Raw genomic sequence first — 21,938 nt, 5'->3', positions numbered from 1 at the left:
GGCAGGAAGTGACCTCACCAGCGCCCCCCCCCCGCTGCCTGTCTAGGAGTCCGGACTCTCTCGTTTTAATCCAGGGTTCCCCCGCTCGCCTTGCCCGGCTTTGCGCCCCTGGGAGGCCGGGGACTGGGTGGCCACGGAGGCGGCCCGGCTGCTGCGCGCTCCTGCGCCGCCTGCCTGGTGCGGGGGGCGAGGGAAGGGGAGGATCCCCTCTGGCCCTTGCGGGGCTTCAGCCCGGGAGTTTACGGGGGGAGCCACTCCCTGCCCTCCTCCAGCGCTCGAGGGAAAGGGGCCTTGGGTTGGTCCCCCCAACACCCCCCCCCCGGATCTGGAGGGGGGAATTGCATTCGGGGAGGGGGGCAGACAGACGCCCCAGGAGAGAGGGGGGGGCCTTGCCTGTCGTCTCTTGGTGGGTTTGCCACCCTCCAGACTGGCGGCATCTCTTGCCCGGGAGGAGAGGGCAGCTTTGGAGAGGGGGCTGAGGCTGAGTGGCAGAGCGGCTGCTTCGACTGCAGAAGGACCTGCGGGAGCCATGAAACCTCAAAAAGCTCTTTAGGTTCCCACCGTTCACATTTTGTCCTTGATTCATTTCTCCTGTAGGGAGAAAGGGAGGCTCCATTTAGCCCTCGAGGTCCCTAAGGGAGCTTTCCTGTGTGGATTTCCTCGTCCCCTTCTAAAGGATATTTTACTTCAGCCTCATCGCCTGCGGATCCGGCTGCAGATTCCTCGGGGAGGTGACCAAGTCCAAAACTGCCCGTGTGGCGAATCCGGGCTCTTTGGCCATCAGAGTTAAGACCTCCTGGCAAGAGACCGGAGGTGTTATGGGGAAGAACTGCAAGGGTGAGAAGGACTCCCCAGGTTTGCATTCCAAGCGCTGCGACTGAACCCTTCAGGGCCCGAGAGGGAGGAGAGGCCGATGCGTTCCAGCTCCTTAGGCTTGCCTGAACCCAGCTGCACTCTCACGGGACGATGATACGGGGTCCGGCTCTGTGGGCCTAACCCAACTGCAGAGCACCAACCCCAGACGGTAGGACAGGACACTGATTGGCTCCAGAGATCAGCCCAGCTTGCTAGGCAATGGGGTGTGAAATTGGAAGGTCCCCTTGCGGACGTGGCTCTGAACCCAGCTGTATAATGCAGAAGGAGGGGGGGGGGGTAAAGAGGGAAATGGGGGGGCAGGACTGTGGTTGCTGTGGAAACCAGAGAACCTGATGGGCAACTCTGGCTTGCGAAATTCCTGGAGATTTGGGTGTGGTGCCTGGGGAAGGCGGAGTTCAGGGAAAGGACGGAGCTCAGCGGGGAATGAGATGCCACAGAGTCCACCCACCAAAGCCTCCATTTTCTGCAGGGGAACGGATGACTGCAGTCTGGAGGCCAGCTGTGATTCCCCGAGGACTCCAGTCCCTACGTAGAAGTTGGCAACCGTCACTGAAAAGGATCTCCCAGAAGAGACAACTGAACCTGCCTGCAGCCCTCAGGGGCAGATGGAGCTGCCTTGTGCAGAGTCAGGCCTCGAGCGTGTGCCCGGCTCAGGATCTGCTCTGACTGGCAGCTGCTCTCCTGGGTCTCAGGCCTTTGTCTTTCCCATCCCCTCCTGCCTGACCCTTTTCACTGGAGACGCCGGGGCTTGAACCTGGGACCGGCCGCATGCCAAGCAGAGCCTCAGACCATTTAGATAGCTCACGTGATCAGGGCCAAAGCCAATCAAAACACCTGCCTGAAAAAAAAACCACACAGCTCCTCCAATTTGGACCACCTTCTGGCAACACAGCAGCTGCATGCCCAACATGTACCTGGGACGGCAGATATTGGTAATCCCCCCATTTTTTAACATGATAAGATCTGCAGGGGGACCCCCCACTCGCTAGCCAGTTGCTGGGCAGATTTCAAGCAAAGCCCTAAACCGAGGCCTTTTACTGAGTGCTCAAAGCAGGACCCCCTCCCTGCCTCCAAGGCTACTAGCCTCTTCTTGCTGGGCGTAGATTGCACTTCCATGAGTCATCTTCCCTGCAGACTTCATTTCCAGAAACGGGAGCTTAGAGAGTAGGGAGTTAGTAGTAGGGAGTTAACCGGTTTTCTTTGGCTGGGAGAGGCCTGCAGCGTAATTTGCCTGCTGTGGGCCACTTGCTGTTGTTGCTTTTCTTTCTCCCCACATCAAGACATTTACTAAGAGAGAAGAGGAATTCTTCTGTCCTTGCAAAGCTTTGCCAGCAGGGGGCAGCAGAACTGACCAGTCTTCCGGAAGTGACATCATTGCGCTGGCCTCAGGAGAGCTCCAGCACTTGGGGCGGGGCTGATTCTTTAAGAGACTTCCACCTGTTTGGGGCTGAAATGAGCCCTGCGCAAAGCAAGGGGGCATTCCCACGGGGCAGTGTGATGTGACGTCATCATGCCCAGCAGAGCGCGCGTGCACCACACCTTTGCCCGGGTTGCCTGCTAGTGACAGACGATGGCTGGGCAGCTTGCCACCTCCCACTGATCACCAGTGATTGACAGGCGGTGTGGGGTGTGTGTGTGAATTGCCGGGTGTTTCTTCACCACTGGTGGGCATCTGGGAATCCTCTCTGATTGCCAAGTGGTCAACTGGGCCTAATTTATGACTAATATTCAGATTAGAGACCAGACACGCAGCCTCTGGGCAGGGTTAATCATGTTTTAGCCCTGTCCTTAACAGTCTACTATAAGTCAAGCAGATCAACCCCTAGGCTACCACAACAACCGCATGGTCTAAGCAGGTTGAGGCCGAACTGCCTGGGGAGAGAAGTTGCCACCGGGGTTGGGCTTGTCCAAGTAGCCTTCAGGAGAAGGGCTCTCGGTTGTGCTATAGATGCTGTGAAAATCACCTGCTGCAGGAAGGACGGAAGGCCGATAAAAACACACAGGCAGGTGAAGGCTTTCATCATATGGCACTAAAGGACCTCCCATCAAGCCTCGACTGAGAGGGATTTTTTCCCTTCAGGAGAAAGGCCCTCGGGTGAGGTATAGATGCCGTGTCTCTCCCTTATGGAAAATCACCGGCTGCAGGTATGATGGGAGGCCTATAAAAACATGCGGACAGGTGAAGGCTTTCATCATATGGCACCAAATAACCTCCCATTAAGCCGTGGCTGCAAGGAGAGGGATTTTTTTTCCTTCCAGCCAGTGGGCAGCCTCACCTCCTCTGCAGCAGCTGGCAGACGACCAGTGTCTCCCCTCTTGCCTGCTGGGGACCCTGGAGAAGGCAGGCAGTGCGGAGCCTGGCAGGTACACGTGCAGAATCAGCACAGAACAGCTTGAGGCCTGGACATTATCTGGGTCAGAGCCACAGTGCTGAATGCAGGCGGACCCAGTTCAATCCCCACCATTCGGGATAGGGCAGGGAAAGCAGTCTAAAATAACTAGCGAAACTGGGATGGACGGAGATAGAGAAGGGGCATGTTTTGCTATTATGGTTGCCAGAGGGAGGGAGGGAAGAGAAGAAACTGAAGAGTGATAGGAGAGTCTTCGTCAAGTATTAGAAGGACTGGCACATAGAGAATGGAGCGGAGGTGTTAGCACTGCATGCTACAGAGTTACAGAAACCTGTGAGGGGTGCCAGGCTGTGATGAATACCCGGGGGGCGGGGGCGGGAGGTTCTCACAGACATCTGGTGCACAGGATTTTCTTCCTCGTGATTACTGCCATGGTTTTCGTTTGCCAGCCACCCCACTGCACCCAGTGGAGAATCAAAAAAGAAAAATATCAAGCAGGTTTGATGGGATCGGATCTGGGCCTGAGTATAAACTCAACCCAACCCTAGAACAATCACTAGGATAAAGTTGACAGACACAAGACGGTTAATTTTCAAGTGAACAATATGAGATAAACATGAACAATTCTATTGAGAGCCAGTGGGGTGTAGCGGAAAAAGGGTCAGAGCAGAATCTGGGAAAACCATGTTTAGATCCCCACTCTACCACGAAAGTTTGGCGGGTGATGGAGGGCCAGAAGCACTCTCAGCCTAATAGACCTCACAAGGTTCTTGTGAAGATCAATTGGAGGACAGAATTATGCCATGACAACCATGTGGCTAGACGGCTTTAATGCACTCCACATGGATCTGCCCTTGAAGCCATAAAATGGCAGCCCAGATAATACCACAAGTCCCGGAATGGCTCTGTTGGTTAGTGATCAGGCTCAGCTCCAGGGACTGTAACTTCTCGGGCAGATCCAGGGTCCCCCTTTCTCTACAGGACCAGCCCTCTCCATATGCTCTGCCACAGGGCTGAGGTGAACAGCTGCCTGGACAGAGGCCTTCTCTCTTGAGGCTCCCGCTCGGTGGAAGGGCCTCAGAAAGGCTCCCACAAATGTCTCATCCCACAGAAGGTGTCGAATGGAATGGTTTAAGAGGGCATTTAAAATGAGGAAATAAGGTCGTAGCTTAAGACTGTTCTGGTTACCTCTGATCAGGCCTGATTCAGCCATAAAAGTGCTCTTAAGAAGTCCTAACCGTTCCTATATCAGATCATTTAACTAACGTCCAGAGGAACAACTCAGTGATGGTTTTAGTATCATTAAGGGGGATAGGACACAAGTAAATGCTATTACACAACCCCTGCTTCCCTTCTAAGCTTTTATTCAAACATCATTATTCAACATTCTCAACGTTAGATAAATCAACAGAAATTTATACCAGCCATCATTGCTCCATGGATTATTTAAAAAAGAGCAATTACACGAGCCCATAAAAGTTTCTTACCCCAAAAGATGAGCAGATCACAACCAAGGAGCCCCAAATAGAAACAAGCCCCGATCAATTCCATTTCCCATATATATAGGATTTGAGAATAATTTCTCAGCAACAGCTAACTGTTTCACTTGCCAAGGGTGCGCATTCTTGGCAAACTCATTATTTTAACTCCAAACATCATACAAGGTTATCTATACTTGAAATACTTGAGAGCCAGTTTGGCGTAGTGGTTAAGAGCACGGGACTCTAATCTGGAGAACCGGTTTTGATTCCCCACTCCTCCACGAAGCCAGCTGGGTGACCTTGGGTGAGTCACAGTTCTCTGGAGCTCTCTCAGCCCCACCCTCCTCACAGGGTGATTGTTGTGGGGTAATAATAACACTTTGTAAACCGCTCTGAGTGGGCATTAAGTTGTCCTGAAGGGCGGTATATAAATCGAATGTTATTATTATGTTATTATTAAATGACTTAAAGCATACAAAATTTCTTCATTCATTCTTGCTACTTATTACCTTAACAATGTCTGTATAAAAATAGTGATTATAAGTTTCTCATACATATGAATATCTTTTGGGTCTGCAACTGAAAACACCTTAAATCATATCTTTATTTCAATGAAGTTGAACAATCCTGCCATTCTCGGATGCATCGGTGCACCTGAGCCTCAACACATGGGACATACTGATCAGGGTTAGCAGGATTAGAGTCCGGTTGCACCTTGGAGACTAACCAGGTTTTCAGAGTGTAAGGTTTCGAGAGTCAGAGCTCCCTTCTTCAGATACAAGAAGGGAGATCCCTGAGCCTATATATCTCAGCGAGTGGGAAGTTACAGGAGAGGGCATTAGGATGCAAAGGTAAAATGCAGCAGATTAGACCAGAAATTAGCACCTGTAGTGAAATAAAAATCCTAAACCTCTGTTGAGCCCCGGGGTGTGTATGTGTCCATTGATCAGAATAAATTTCAGTTCTGCAATATCACGTTGTAATCTCCTGTTGAAGGGTCTCTGTTTCAGGACAGCCACTTTTAGATCAGCAATGGAATGTCCTGGAAGATTAAAATGTTCTCCCACTGGTTATGAGTGCTGTAATTTCTAATATCAGATTTATGTCCATTTACTAGCAACCTGTTGTGGGAAAAAATACAAGAAGCTCTAGAAAAGGAAGGCCGGGTAGGCAGACATTCCCTGCTCCTCCATCACTGATCCTGGCCGGTGAAGGAGAAGGGTGGGCATTGCCACCTGCTCCACACCTGAACTTGGCCACGTGAAGGGGTGGTGAGCTTTGTTACCTGCTCCATGCCTGATTCAGGCTGAGTCAAGGGAGGCGGGCACTACCGCCTGCTATACTCATGATGGTAGCTGGGGGAAGTGGAAATGGACATTGTGTCCTGTTCTGTGCCAGGTTACGGCTGGGTGAAGGGGGGCAGGCATTACCGGCTGCTCCGAGCTAGACCCCTGTTGGGACAAGGAGAGTAGTCATTGCCACCTGCTCTACACTGGGTGAAGGGAAGAGCGGGCATTGCTGCTTGCTCTGTGCCAGATTCTGGTGGGTTGAAGGTGGAAGCGGGCATTGCTCCCTGCTCCTCACCTCGTCCTGGCCAGGTGAAGATGGGGGACGGGCACTGCCCCCTGATCCACTCCTGATCCCAGGTGGGTGAAGTGGGGGACAGGCATTGCCACCTGCTCTGCTCCTGATCCCAGCTGGGTGAAGGGGGAGCAGGCATTGCTACCTGCTCCGCTCCTAATACCAGCTGGGTTAAGGTGGGGGTGGCCATTGCCACCTCCTCTGCTCCTGAGCTGGGTTAAGGCAGGGTATGGGCATTGCCACCTGCTCCGCTCCTAATATCAGCTGGGTTAAGGTGTGTGGGGAGTGGACATTGCCACCTGTTCTGCTTCTAATACCAGCTGGGTTAATACTTTGGGTGGACATTGCCACCTTCTCCCATCCTGCTCCCGGCTGGGGCTTCCAGCCATGGCACAATCTCTGGAAGGACATGGTGCTTTGCCTGGGCTTCCCTTCCTGGCAGTGCCCTCTAGTGTTGCACCAGGGTAGGAAGTGAGTCATCTTGAATACACTAGTAAGACTCTTCTGTGTAGAAAATGCCCTGTTTGTCCACAGTAGAGAGTAGAAGGGCATTGCTGACCCGTAATAGCATATAGACCATTGAAAAATGAATAAGGAAATGAACCAGAGATGGTAAAACTGGTGTAATTACATCCAGTTGTTGTGATACGGGTTAGATCCCTCTTCAGATGTACAAACAGCCATACAGTTGTGTTACTACTTTGTCTCTTGCCTCTCTCCAACTCTGGGCCCTTTCTAGAGGCCAAGTTGATTCTATTCCTGCAGGCAGAGACACCCTCTATAATTTTCTGGATGAAATCCAGCAACTGTTTCCGTATACTTCTGGCCATACCTGTTACACCAGTCATGAGGGGAGGGGTCAAAAGGGCCAAGGGAGTGGGAGAAGCATTATGCTGGCACAGCTGTCAGCTACGCAGGCGGTTTCTGGAATATGGCCTGTAGAGCCCAGAGCCATGTCATACACTCCCCATGGAAGGAAAGCAGGCAGGGTTGCTACGTCTGGCATGGGAAACGGTGGAGTATGGGGAGGGGACAGAACTCAGAAGGGATGTGAAGCCACCAAATCTGCCCTCTGAAGCTGGACTCCAGGGGAACTGGTCGCTAAGACCTGCAGATCAGATGTAATTCTGGGAAAACTGGCACAGCCTGGAGGTTAGTTACCATAAATGGCATCTGAGGGGCACACTACAGTGAATGGGCTCCTGAAGAATATTGCTGCTTCAGCTTAGGGTTGCTTTTCCCACACTCCAGGCATTTATAGGGTTTCTCCCCGTTGTGAATCCCAGGCATTTAAATGCTTTCTCCCCTGTTTGACGTCGTTAATGGTCTGGAAGGCTTCCCCTCTGGCTGAAGTATTTCCCCTCTGACTGAAGTATTTCCAGGCATTTCTAAGGTCTCTTTCCTATGTGAATTCTTTGGTGGAGAGTAAGATTTCCTCTCCAACCAAAGTTTCTCCCGCACTCCTGTCATTTATATGGTTTCTCCCGTGTGATTTTTTGATGGCAAGAAAGGTTTCAGCTAATATTGAAGGCTTTTTTATATTACAGGCAAGTGTATGGTTTCTCACCCAGATGAAAACTTTGATGCCGATTAAGGTTTCTCCTTCAACGAAAACTTTTCCCACTCCAAGCATTTGTAAGGTTTCTCACCTGTGTGAATTCTTTGATGGGTATTAAGGTCTTCACTCCGACAGAATCCTTTCCCACATTCTGGGCATTTATATGGTTTCTCACCTGTATGAATGCCTTGATGACAACTAAGGCTGTCCCTCCGACTGAAGCTTTTCCCACACTCCAAGCATTAATATGGTTTCTCCCCTGTGTGAATTTTGTGGTGGGAATCAAGGTGTCCACTGAGACGAAAGCTTTTCCCACACTCGAGGCATTTATATGGCTTCTCGCCTGTGTGAATTCTTTGATGGGTATTAAGGTCTCCACTCCGACAGAATCCTTTCCCACACTCTGGGCATTTATATGCTTTCTCTCCTGCATGATTTCTTTGATGAGAAGAAAGGTTTCTACTATCCCTGAATCCTTTTCCACACACTGGGCATTTATATGGTTTCTCACCTGTATGAATTCTTTGATGGCAAGTAAGGCTTCCTCTCTGGCTGAAGCTTTTCCCACACTCCAAGCATTTATATGGTTTCTCCCGTGTGAATTCTGTGGTGGCAATCCAGGTGTCCACTGAGACGAAAGCTTTTCCCACACTCGAGGCATTTATATGGCTTCTCGCCTGTGTGAATTCTTTGATGGGTATTAAGGTCTCCACTCCGACAGAATCCTTTCCCACACTCTGGGCATTTATATGCTTTCTCTCCTGCATGATTTCTTTGATGAGAAGAAAGGTTTCTACTATCCCTGAATCCTTTTCCACACACTGGGCATTTATATGGTTTCTCACCTGTATGAATTCTTTGATGGCAAGTAAGGCTTCCTCTCTGACTGAAGCTTTTCCCACACTCCAAGCATTTATAAGGTTTCTCTCCTGTGTGAATTCTGTGGTGGGAATCAAGGTGTCCATTCTGACTGAAGTTTTTCCCACACTCGAGGCATTTATATGGCTTCTTGCCTGTGTGAATTCTTTGGTGGGTACTGAGGGCTCCAATCCAATAGAAGCTCTTCCCACACTCCAGGCATTTATAAGGTTTCTTACCTGTATGAATATTTTGATGGCAAGTAAGGCTATCCCTCCGACTGAAGCTTTTCCCACACTCCAAGCATTTATAAGGTTTCTCTCCTGTGTGAATTTTGTGGTGGGAATTTAGGCGTCCACTGTGACTGAAGCTTTTCCCACACTCGAGGCATTTATATGGCTTCTCGCCCGTGTGAATTCTTTGGTGGGTATTGAGGGTTCCACTCCAATAGAAGCTCTTCCCACACTCCAGGCATTTATAAGGTTTCTTACCTGTATGAATCCTTTGATGGCAAGTAAGGCTGCCCCTCCGATCAAAGCTTTTCCCACACTTCAGGCATTTATGTGGTTTCTCACCTGTATGAATACTTTGATGGCAAGTATGGTCTCCCCTCCAACCAAAGCTTTTCCCACACTCCAAGCATTTATAAACGTTCTCCACTGTGTGATTTTTTGGGGGGGAATTAGGGTGTCCACTGTGACGGAAGCTTCTCCCACACTCCCGGCTTTTATATGGTTTCTTGCCTGTGTGAATTCTTTGACGGGAATTAAGTTCTCCACTCTGACTGAATCCTTTTCCACACTCTGTGTGTTTATATGGATTTTCCCCTGTGTGAAGTCTTTGGTAGGAATTAAGATGTCCACTTTGATTCAAGATTTTTCCACACTCAAGGTATTTATATTTTTTCTGTCTCTTATAAGTTTTCCAATGTATGTTAACAGCTGATTTTCCAGAAAATTTTTCCCCACTTGCTGTGCCCTCATTTCTATTGCCTTTTATGTACATTTTTTCAAGTAATGGGATTTTAAGTCCATTTTCACCTCGTAAAAGACCAGAGTTACTCCTTCCTTTAGATGGGTGTTTTCTGTCCTTCTTCCTTGGGGTATTGCAATATTCAACCATCCCTTTCACATTTGAATACACACTCCCTTCATCTATCACTGGATGCTCAGATTTTCCATTCGCTGACCTCCATCCTTCAGAAAGAAAGAAAAACCTGGTGTGAAGATAGGACACATTTACAGCTCATCTGTGTCAGAGTTTTCTCCTTTGCTTTGTGATGGTTGTGTTGGCACTCTGGGAATGCTCAGGGGTTAAGATCATAGAGTTTGTACCCAGTTCTCTTTCTCACTTTCTTGATTTTTTCTAAATTCCAAGCTGCCTAAGCTACCAGAAAAGCTATTCCTATGGGAATGACTGTAGGCCAAGAGGTCAAAACCCCCAAAGAATACACACTAGAGACTGCACCCACCCCCAAACTCCTCGTGACCCTATTCTTTTAAGTTTCTCTTTTCCAGCCCTGGTGAATTTAGAGGGTGAGTGGATGGGGGAGAGGCTTTGGGGGAGAACAAAGCCACTCTTTCAGAGACAGCCAGCCAGTGATAGTTTAACATACAATAGAGGGTTTGAACAGATGCAGATGGTCACAGATAGGTTTTACATCTAGGCAAAAAAGGATACGTTTTTAACTTTTTCATATTCTCGGTGCTCAAATGTTTATTGTTGTTCAGCTGTATGTTCTTTTTTGTGAGGAACTGCATGGTATATCCTTTAAGAGAAAAAACAGTATTCCTGAAATTGGAATTCTCTGTCCCTTGGCACCACAGAAAGCCTGCTGCTTTGTTCTCACAATGGTGCAGCTGCTTCATTGGAAATGCCTCTTCATGGACTCAGGCTGGCTTCAGAGGTTTGGCTTCCTAGGTGTCCTGTCCCTGGGGCCCCTACTGGGATATGGGGAGGCAAGAAGCAAGGGAAGGCAAAGAGGATGGCCTCCACCACCACCGCACTTCACCACAGCTCCCCGGGCTGTCCTTGCTGCCATGGGTGGGCAGCCAGGCAGGGTTGTGGTGGTTTCTGGGGCTGCTGGTAAAGGGTACACAGAGCTGACTGGTGCCCTTCCACTGGCACCTCGGGCAATTGCCTATGTCCATCTAGTGGTTGATTGAGGCGACATCGTGGCTGAGGGCCAGACCTCCCCTGCGTTGCCAGCTGACAATCTGCCATTCTAATTCTCATGAGAGCAGACAGCAAACCCCAGTTGCCTCTAAGAGAAGGAGAGGAGAGAGGCCAGGAAGAGATTAACTCCTCCTTCTTATCTAGTAATGTATGACCACAACCCTTAATAAGAACCTGTCAAAAATATGGAAAACAAAACAATGGCCCACAGACTGGATGCTGAAAGATGAACATGGAAATACAACATCTGATCAGGACAAAATAAAGGAATGGTGGAAACAATGCACTGAAGTACTATCCAGAAGAGATGGAAGGATGACAGATATTTTTGATGAAGAATCCTTTGATGAAGAACCAGAAATCTTAGAAAGTAAAGTAAAAGCTAGACGAAAAGCAAAACAATGGAGAGAAACAAAGCACCTGGACTAGAGGGAATTCCAGTAGAGCTATTTCAAGCTACAGAAATGGAGTTCTTCAAAATCTTAACAAGGATCTGTCAACAAATATGGGAAACCAAACAACAGCCCACAGACTGCAAATGCTCAGTCTACATAACAATTCCAAAAAAGGGGGATGCCAAAGAGTGCAGCAACTATCGGACTATTATGTTTATTTCCCATGCAAGCAAACACTCTTACCATATACGGAACAAGAAATGCCAGATGTTCAAGCTGGATTTAGGAAAGGAAGAAGCACTAGAGATCACATCGAAAATTTATGATGGCTAGTAGAACATACCAGGGAATTTCAGGAAAAAATCAGCCTGTTTTTTATAGATTACAACAAATCCTTTGATTGGGTGGATCATGAAAAGCTGTGGATAGTGTTGCAAGAAATGAGAGTGCCACAACATCTGATTGTTTTGATGTACAATCTGTACTCTGGACAAAAGGCTACTGTTAGGATAGAATATGGGGAAACAGAATGGTTTCCAATTGGCAAAGGTGTCAGACAAGGATGCATATTATCTCCCTACCTGTTCAACCTCTATGCAGAATATATCATAAAGAAAACTGGATTAGGTCTAGAAGAAGGTGGAATGAAGAAACATTAACAATTTGAGATATAGAGATGACACCATGTTACTGGCAGAAAATAGCGAAGACTTGAAACGACTATAGATTAAGGTTAAAAGAGAAAGCGCCAAAGCAGGATTACTGCTGAACATCAAGAATACAAAAGTAATGACTACTGAGGAGCTATACAATTTTAAAGTTGACAATGAGGAAAATGAAATTGTCCAAGATTCCTCTGCTTAATTATCAACCAACAGGGAGACTGCAACGACGAAATCAGAAGGAGATTGAAATTTGGGTACTAGATCAAATAAAGCCTGAATTCTCCTTAGAAGCTAAAATGACAAAGCTATCATACTTTGGTCACATTGTGAGAAGACAAGATTCTCTGGAAACGTCAATAACACTAGGAAAAACAGAAGGCAGTAGGAAAAGAGGAAGACCTAAAAGGAGATGGCTTGTCTCACATCCTCCAGTTTGCAGAATATGAGCAAGTCTGTTAAAGATAGAACATTTTGGAGATCTTTCATTCATAGGGCTGCCATAGGTCGGAGGTAACATGCTGGCACATAACACACACAACATGGGATCAGGTGAACCCCTACATGATCCACACCATCAAAAGCTTTGCTGTAATCTATAAAACACATAATTAAGGAAAACAGGTAGTTCTCTCAATCAGAGAATTAGCTGTTAAGAAAAAAAATTCAGGCCTCAAGAATAACTTTCTTCAGCAATGCAGGAATAAAAAGAATAAAAATGAAAACTGATGAACAAACAGTGCAATCCTAAACAGATTTAGGCCAGTCTAAACCCACTGATATCAACAGGCTTAGACTGGAGTAACTCTGTTTAGGATTGCACTGAATAACTCTCAAGAGGACAATCATGAATGCGAATTCTGCTTTTCCTCTCTTTCCCCGTTGTAAGAAAGATAATTTGACAGGAACAAAGGCAACTTGGCATGCCCAGAAAAAATGTAGACTCTTTGATACAGAGGAATAAGCTGAACATGATCATTCTTGGGGCAAAACAAGGACCTTCGGGGTCTTTCCCCCTCAGTTCCCCCCACCAGAGGTGAAATGACATTCCTTCCTATGTGTTGCAGTTGGCAGAGGAGATACAATGTGTTCCCATGAGACCTGTCTGGGGTTGCTTTTGGTATTCTCTGAGGAAACGCAGATGCTTTGCTTGCAGGCCCAGTGCCCCCAGACCAATGCCTGCCCCCTCCAGTTAAAGGGGCTGCCAAAGGAAGTTGCCTGTTTTCCTATGTCCAAGCCCTACAAGCACCATTTCAGCACTCACAATGCAGCCAAGCTCTTTGGAGAAGAGAGTCAGACTGTGAGGAGAAACAAGGCCACAGAAATCCACCAGGCCCTGGTAGAACATGGAGGCCTCACACAGCCCCACAACAGATCGAAGCAGCTACCTGCCAATCCCTCTTCTGTGACAGTGACCAGGAGAAACGGCTCTTCTTCTCCTTCCAGCCTGGAAATGAGGTCAGGTTTGGCAATCTCAGGTCCTTGTATGGTGAAAAAAAAGAAAGACAAAATTGTGACTCTTCTGTGTGCTCATAAATGGAGCAATTCCAAGCCAGGATGCCTGCTTCTCCTGAAATACCCGAGACAAGGAATAGGAGGCAGGCGGTAGGGGGCCATACGTGGCACACGCAGTGATGTGCCTCCTCCCTGCCAAGATGAAATGGAAATGCCAGCAAGGTCCTCCACAGCCACATCTCTGCCCTGGTAAGGCAAGGCCTAGACTTGGGGGAGGGGGAGCCCCTGCTTAGACCCTCTGCCCTTCTCCCTATCCAGGCTCACTTGGCACCTCCTCTGATGCCCTCTCTGGTGGTCCAGACTCAGGCCTGCCACACAGGGAAGCTCCTTCTCCACAACTCCTCCCATATTGGAGGAAGGATCACAGAGAGTGGCAGAGATCAGCCATTGGGCCCAGGGAAGGCAGCCTGACCACGTCCTTCCTCATTAAGGCCGCCCCCCCAGTCCCTTCTCAGAGTATGAAGGAGGCAGTCTAGGGGGAAAGGACCCTCACCCAGAGAGGCCACGTTCCCAAAATTCTCCAGCATGACTTCCTTGTACAGGGCTCTCTGGGCTGGGCTCAGCAGGCTCCACTCCCCCATGGAGAAATGCACAGCCACCTCTTCGAAGGACACCCAGCCCTGGAAGAAGGGGAAGAAGGAGAAGAAGAGGAAAGGAGTTGCTTTATATTGCTGGAAAGGTGGTCAATGAGAAAAAAATCCCAATGTCTGATGTGACGTAGTGGTTAGAGTGAAAGACTAGGACCTTGGTGGACTGAGTTCGAATTCCCTCTCTGTCATGGATGCTTCTCCAGGGACATTGGGCCCTTCACAGTCTCTCAGCCTAACCTACCTCACAAGACTGTTGTTGGGAGGGTTAAGTGATAGAGAAGAAAACAGTATGAAAAGCTGCTTTGGGTCCCTGATCAGTGAAAAAAAAGGGATGTCATTTAAAAAACATGAATAAATTAAATCATATGCAAAATCAGGGATGGGAAAACTAAAGTGGAAAAAAGAGAAGGGGAAAAGACTCCATAGGGACATCTGTCTCTTCCTCACCCTAGTGTTCCCTCTGGGCATCTGAGGGCCAGGGGGGCTCTCTTTATCTGTGGGGGGGCCAGCAGCCAAGTGGGGAAGAGGCCAGAGATGTCCGGGAAGAGGAGCAAATCCTTTTCCAGGAAACATTTGTAGCGCATATTGTTTTCTTCTCTACACACATAATCCTACACAGGGGGTGGCCATTTTCCACCTTCTAAAGGGGCAGCTTCATAATCTTGTGGCACCAGAACCGAGAGGAAGGAACCCGATCCGCTGAGCCTTGCAGCAGAGAAGGAACCCCTTCCTCACATCCGCTGTGCACACCCCCCCTTACCTGAGCCGGCTGCATGGCTGGTCTTTCCCCTTCACCACACGGAGGAGAGGATCAGAGAAACAGCCAAGGGGGTCTTTGTGCTCCTACCTGGGAGGGTGAAAATAAAGGTGGGCCTGTGGGTATGCCTTCATAGCAGTTCTCCCCTGCCCTGTTTTCTAGTCCTGCCTGCCCACCCCCCACTAACCCTTTCATGTCACAGATTCCCCCCACCCCTTTTGCTTAAAAAGCTGGGGACTGGACTGGCGTAAGGACATTGGCAATAACCTTATACCAGGATGTGAATCAAGTTCTTTGAATTCCCAGTTTAAAAAGTTTTCACTTTTTAAACAAGCCCCCTTTGCTGTGAAGATAGAAGAAGGAAGGCACATTTCTGCAGTGGAAGGGGCCGGGGACTGGGTGGCCACGGAGGCGGCCCGGCTGGCTGCTGCGCGCTGCTCCGGCTGCTCCTCCGGCAAAGGCGTCGCCTGCCTTGTGCGGGGGGCGAGGGAAGGGGGTCCCCTCTGCACCTGGTGGGCGTCCAGCCCGGGAGTTCACGGGAGAGTCCCGAGGGGGGACCCGCTCCCAGTCCTTCTCCAGCCCGCCCCGCCGTTGAAGGAAACGGGCCTTCGGTTGTCTCCTGCATAGCCAACCCCCCCCCCCCATACACACCCCCGGATCCGGAGAGGGGGACTTGCATGGGGGGGGGATAGAGAGAGACACCCCAGACTGCAGCGGAGGAGGGACTTGCCTTTCCAGGGAACCTGCGCGAGGGGGCTTGAGAAAGGAAACATCAAACAGTTTTAAAAACTCGCTCTGGTTGGCTCCGGAGATCAGCCCAGCTTGCTAGGCAATGGGGCCTGAAATGGGAAGGTTCCCTAATGGATGTGGCTCTTGGCCTTGGCCTCGGCCTTTCCCTCTCTGCCTTTTTCCTGCGGACCCTCTTCAAGCCCTTTACGGATTGCAGCTTTGCTTTAGTGCCTTGGACTTTGGAACTGAACGCTGACCAAGAATTCTGTGTGATACCTGCAAGCTGCCATCATGGATTAGAGGGGCAAAGTCTTTGCCAGTAAATATAATGTAGGTTTTAGCTAGCTGTATTGTTTTCTGTTTCTTTTCCACGCTCTTTCTTAATACAGCCTTTTGTGTACAATTTTAATAAATAAAAAATACTCTTCAAGCTGTGTGGTGTTTTCTTGACTCAGCCTCAACCAGTGGCCAGGATGGACTGGCCCAGCTGCCTCTGCAACTCTTTATGTATGTATGTATGTATGTATGTCATTTATAGTCCGCCTTTCTCACTCTGAGCCAAACTGCAAGTGACGCCTGACACTAGTTGGACACTTGTCAGCTTCCCTCAAGTTTTGATGGGAAATGTAGGCGTCCTGGTCTTGCAGCTTGGCTCCCCGACTGCTGTCCAATGGACTTTTCAACTGTCACTTGTCCAACATTCCACCAAGCTGCCTTTCATTTCTCCTCAAAACTTGAGGGAAGCTGACAAGTGTCCAACTAGTGTCAGGCGTCACTTGTAGCTTGGCTCTGAGACTCAAGGAGGATTACACAGTTTGAGATTAGTACAGTCAGTATCAAGAACATTTCCATAAACAATGCCACAGGGTAAATAGATACAAGTACACAAAGACATAGCATTAGCAGGAATCCAATACAACTTAGTGGTGAAGTCTAGGGTGCCTATTAGTGGAGCGTGTGAGACCCCCTCCCTGCAATACTGCCCTCCTATCTGAGTGGAAAGCCAGGAGAGTGGGGGCTCTCCTGACTTCCTCAGGTAGGCTGTTCCACAGGGTAGGGGCCACCACAAAGAAAGCCCGTGTACAGGCTGCTGTTGATTTCACCCATGTGCAAGATGGCACCTGCAGCAGACTCTGTTCAGAAGAGCAAAGCTGCCATTGGGGATCATAGGGAGAGATGCGGTCCTGTAGGTATGTTGAGCCAAGGCCGTGAAGAGCTTTGTATGTGATAACCAATACCTTGAACTGAGCACGGTAACTGATGGGTAACCAATGGAGTGACTGCAGGATGGGAGTGATGTCCAGGCTCCTGCTTGCTCCTAATAACAGTCGAGCTGCATTTGGAGTCTCCTACTTAGTTTAGACGGGAGACCAATGTATAGTGCTTTGCAATGGTCAAGCCTTGACGTTACCATAGCATGGATCCAGGTGGCCGGGTTAGCTGTGTTGAAGGAAGAAGCCATCTTGCAGGCTAGAGTGAGTTTGGAGAAGGAATGGCAGCTCTGGATGGTGGACTCCATGGCATCGTACCCCTGCTGAGCTCACTCACCTCCCCAGGCTCCTCTCCCCAGTCTCCAGGAATTTCCCATCCTGGAGTTGGCACGGCTAATCCCAGCAGTGGCTCTCTCTCGTACCAGCCTTAGGAGGGAAGGGACTACAATATAAAGATGAACGCTGTTTCAAGGGGTTGCCAAGTCTTGCTTGGGATTCCTGGAGCTTTGGGGGCTGTGCCTGGGGAAGGACATCCGTTTCTCCCAGACCCAATAGAGTCGGCCCTCTGACACCACCCTTTTCTCCATAGGAACTGAGCTCTGGAGTCTTCAGATCAGTTGCAATTCCAGGACAGCTCCAGGCCCATCATGGAAGTTGGTAAACGTACTGCTTCACTTCATTGGGGCTGCAACTGGTACCCCAGATGTATAATGAAGAGGGAAATGGAGGGCAGCCGAATGGGTCACTGTGGTTGCTGTGGAAAATAGAGAACCTGAGGGACAACTCTGGCTTCAGAAATTCCTGGAGATTTGGGTGCAATGACTGGGGAAGGCAGAGTTCATATAAAAGACAGTGGGAAATGAGATGCCACAGAGTCTGCCTACCAAAGCCTCCATTTCCTCTAGGAGACCAGTTGTAATTCCAGAACAGCTCCAGGCCCCACATGGGAGTTGGCAACCCTCACTGAAAAGAATCTCCCAGAAGAGACGGTGGAGTCTGCCTGCAGATGAAGCTGCCTTGTGCAGAGTCAGTCCTTGGGTGTGTACCAGGCTCAGTGTCTGCTCTTTTGGGTCTCAGTCTTTCTCATCACCTCCTGTCTGATGACCCTTTTCACTGGAGATGCCGTGGCTTGAACCTGGGATCTGCCACAGGCCAAGCAGAGCCTCAGTTTCTCCCCTCCAGCCTGCTGGGGACACTGGAGAAGGCAGGCAGTGCAGGGCCTGGCAGGTTCACGTACAGAAGCGGTATAAAGCAGCTTGAGGCCTGGACGTTATCTGGGTCAGAGCCACAGTGCTGAATGCAGGCGGCCCCAGTTCAGTCCCCGCCGTTCAGGATAGGGTAAGGATGGCAGTCTAAACTAACTAGCGAAACTGGGATGGACGGAGATAGAGAAGAGCCTGGCTCATGGTTGCAAGAGGGAGGATGTCAGGGGGCCTCACCTGTCACACATCAGCCCGTGTTTATGACCTGATGCTTTCTATTCTGAATGTGAAAACCCTCCAGGCCTCTGCTGTGAAAATATACAAGGGAGGCATTTGTTCCACTGTTGTCTGTGTAATTGTCTGAACAGCCTCTCTCCCTCGTCTGGGAAGAGGCGCCACCGCCTTGGAAATCCCCTGCCTTATTTCTTCTGTGTTAGTTAGAAATTAGCTGACTGTTAGAATGAAGTGAGGGGCTTTAAGATTTGCCAGGGCTCTGGGAACCTCTGTCTGTCTGGTGTTGGTGTCTGGTGCAAACGTCATTCCTGGCAAAGATGGAGTAAGATCATGGTACTAGCAGATTTTCAATAAAGTTCTTTTACTACACCCAGTGAAGTCTTTTGAGAGCACTGGAGGGAGGGAGGACAACTGAGGGGGGATATGATTGCCTTCTTCAAGTATTTGAAGGGCTGTCACACAGAGGATGGAGCAGAGTCGTTTTCTGTTTGACCAGAAATGAGCTAAAGTTAAAGCAGAAGAGTTTTTGGCTAAACATTAGGAAGAACTTCCTGACAGTTAAGAGCGGTTCCTCAGTGGACTGGATTCCTTGGGAGGAGTGTAAGCCCCTTCAGGTGCCCATCTGGGAGAACAGAGGGTCTTTTGTAGGGGGTACAAGAGTTCAAGTGATTTCCAGTAACTCTTTTATTCACAGGAACATCACCACTCAAAGCACAAAAACCATCAAAACAGCAGTTATACTCAACTCCCCTCCAGAACACGCCCACCATTAAACTCAGCCAATAGCAAACACCCGGTATCCAGAAACCCTATTCGCTAGTTCATTAGTCTGCAGGGGAATCCTGATTGGCCGGTTCAACAACACAGCCAATCGGAATGCAGCTGTACGGAACCTTGCTAGGAAAGCGTTTTTGCTTGAAGCTCCCAGTACACTATAGAGGGGTGCCGATATTGTTATAAATGTGATTTTAGAGGGGGCAGAACCGCTCATTCAGCGCTCTGCTTTCATTACTCTCTCCTTTCATTATTTAGTTGAACAGTGAGTAGAGATTCCTTACATGTAAGAAGAAGTTAAGTAAAAACAATTTAAGCTTGTAGCCCATGCCTGTGCGTTGACACTTGGCGACAAAGGGCTGGGATTCCCTCCTCTCATTGGAATAGCAAGGCTCTAGCATGCAGAGAAGTTAGCCGTGTTAGTCTGTGGTAGCAAAATCAAAAAGAGTCCAGTAGCACCTTTAAGACTAACCAATTTTATTTTAGCATAAGCTTTCGAGAATCAAGTTCTCTTCTTCTACCTACTACCCAAAATCCATAAACCGGGTAACCCAGGACGCCCCATCGTCTCAGGAAGAGACACTATCACGGTAGGAGTCTCAGGATACATGGACTCTATCCTCAGGCCCTATGCCACCAGCACACCCAGCTATTTACGGGACACCACTGACTTCCTCAGGAAAATACAGTCCATTGACAACCTACCTGATGACACCATCCTAGCAACCATGGATGTGGAGGCTTTATACACCAATATCCCACATGCGGATGGACTGCAAGCCATACGGAATATTATCCTGGACAAAACCACAGCACACCTCGCCACTGAACTTTGTCACTTCGTACTCACTCACAATTACTTCGAATTTGGTGACAACTTATATCTACAGATTAATGGCACAGCCATGGGCACACGCATGGCACCACAATATGCTAACATATTCATGGCGGACTTGGAACAACGCTTCCTCAGCTCCCATCCACTGGAACCACTACTATACTTAAGATTCCTGGATGACATCTTCATCATTTGGACCCATGGGAAGGAAGCTCTTGAGAGATTTCATCAAGACTTCAATAACTTTCACCCTACTATCAACCTAAGCCTGGACCACTCTACACAACAGGTACACTTCCTGGACACCACTGTACAACTACATAATGGACGAATAAATACCACCTTATACCGGAAACCAACAGACCGATACTCATATCTACATGCCTCCAGCTACCACCCTAAACATACCACTCGGTCTATTGTCTACAGCCAAGCCTTACGTTACAACCGTATCTGCTCCAATGCTCTCGACCGAGACTCACACTTAAGAGATTTACAACAAGCATTTTTGGGACTACAGTACCCACCAAATGAAGTGAAGAAACAAATCAACAGGGCCAGACTAGTACCCAGAAACAGCCTACTCCAGGACAAACCTAAAGGAACTAACAACAGAACACCACTGGTTGTCACCTATAGCTCCCAGCTCAAACCCATCCAACGTATCATCAGTGAGCTACAACCCATCCTGGAAAATGATACCTCTCTCTCAGAAGCCCTGGGTGGAAGACCTTTCCTTGCCTACAGACAGCCCCCCAACCTTAAACGACTTCTCACTCACAACCATGAATCGGCCAGCAGAGTCACCAGCACAGGTACCAGGCCCTGCAACAGACCCAGATGCCAGCTCTGCCCCTATATCTACCCAGGGAATACAATTACAGGACCCAATGGCATCAACTACACTGTCTCTGGCTCTTACAGCTGCTCATCCTCCAATCTGATATATGCCCTCATGTGCCAACAATGTCCTTCTGCTCTGTACATTGGACAAACCAGCCAACCTCTACGCAAAAGAATAAATGGACACAAATCTGACATTAGAAATGGAAACGTCCAGAAACCAGTGGGAGAACACTTCAACCTACCAGGACATTCCATCAAAGACTTAAAGGTCGCTGTAGTTCAACAGAAACCTTTCAAAAACAAAATCCAACGGGAGGCTGCTGAACTGGAATTCATATGCAAATTTGACTCTGTCAAGCTGGGACTGAATAGGGACTATGAATGGTTATCACATTACCACAGGTAACAGATTTCCTTTACAGAGGTGGGGTCTGGGGGAGCTCAGTGGTACCTGGCGTGGGCTTTCGGGAACCACAGATCTCTTTGTCAGATGCATCTGGCAAGGAGAGCTGTGGTTATCGAAGGCCCATACTGCATTGGAATTGGATGGTCTAGCTGTTTGGCTTCTACAAACTAACAGGGCAAACTCCTTTGAAGCCAACTGATCCACACACCAAAAGGAGATGTTTACATATACTAGCAAAGGAATGTTTTGGTTGCACCCTCCCCCTTCCTCCCCCTAGCAACAATGCAACAATGAAGCACTGCGCCATCTCCTCCACGGACGCAAGTGTTGCCACCAACTGCCGCAGTCTTCTTCTTTGTCGCGCGCGGCGGCCGTTAACTTCCTCTCCCAGCCGCCTCCCGAGCAGGGCCACAGTGTCAGCTGTGGCAGCCGTAGAGCGGATGACCGACCGCGCGAACAAGGAGAGCGCGACCGCAAAGGCACGGAGTGTTTCTCTCGGCGGCTGGCCCCTGCTGCTCCTCTTCCCGTGAGCGGGCGCCATGGCGTGACGGCGACCGCAACGGTTCCCGCCCCACAACGGCCCCTTCTCCTTAGACGTCCGCCCCCCCGCCCCCTCGTGACGTGGCCGACACTGTCCAATGCCGCGCGAGTGTGACGCCCAGACGCTCTCGAGCAGCCGTCTCTTGCAGCGAGTCGACAGGCGATTGGTCCCCTGCCGGCCACGTCAGCGTCGCGCCCCCCTCCAACTTACTGTAAAGGCAGCCCGAAACTGACCGCGAAGACCGCCGTTGACGATCGTTTGTTGCTCCCGAGCCCAGCAAAGGACACCCAGAACGGCCAACCGCAACATGGACTCCACCGCGCCTCCCGAACCCGCAAGCAGTCTGCCTCTCTTGATC

The 21,938-nt window shown here is 49.3% G+C and overlaps 1 protein-coding gene across 1 annotated transcript; it reads right to left on the bottom strand.

Annotated features, from left to right (window-relative positions):
• Nucleotides 1-632: 632 nt before the first annotated feature.
• LOC129328007 (zinc finger protein ZFP2-like) lies at nt 633-21,580 on the bottom strand. The gene is made up of 6 exons (XM_054976749.1): nt 21,339-21,580; nt 9,340-9,543; nt 8,477-9,243; nt 8,191-8,358; nt 7,939-8,022; nt 633-796 (listed from the first exon to the last, which is right to left on the bottom strand). The coding sequence occupies exons 1-6, from the start codon at nt 21,578-21,580 to the stop codon at nt 633-635; spliced, it is 1,629 nt and encodes a 542-aa protein (XP_054832724.1).
• Between the last annotated feature and the right edge of the window lie 358 nt (nt 21,581-21,938).

This window comes from Eublepharis macularius, chromosome 4 (assembly GCF_028583425.1).
Source record: "Eublepharis macularius isolate TG4126 chromosome 4, MPM_Emac_v1.0, whole genome shotgun sequence".
NCBI classification, from domain to species: domain Eukaryota; kingdom Metazoa; phylum Chordata; class Lepidosauria; order Squamata; family Eublepharidae; genus Eublepharis; species Eublepharis macularius.
Note: the sequence above shows the minus strand (reverse complement) of the source record. Positions and strands in the feature narration are given on the sequence as shown.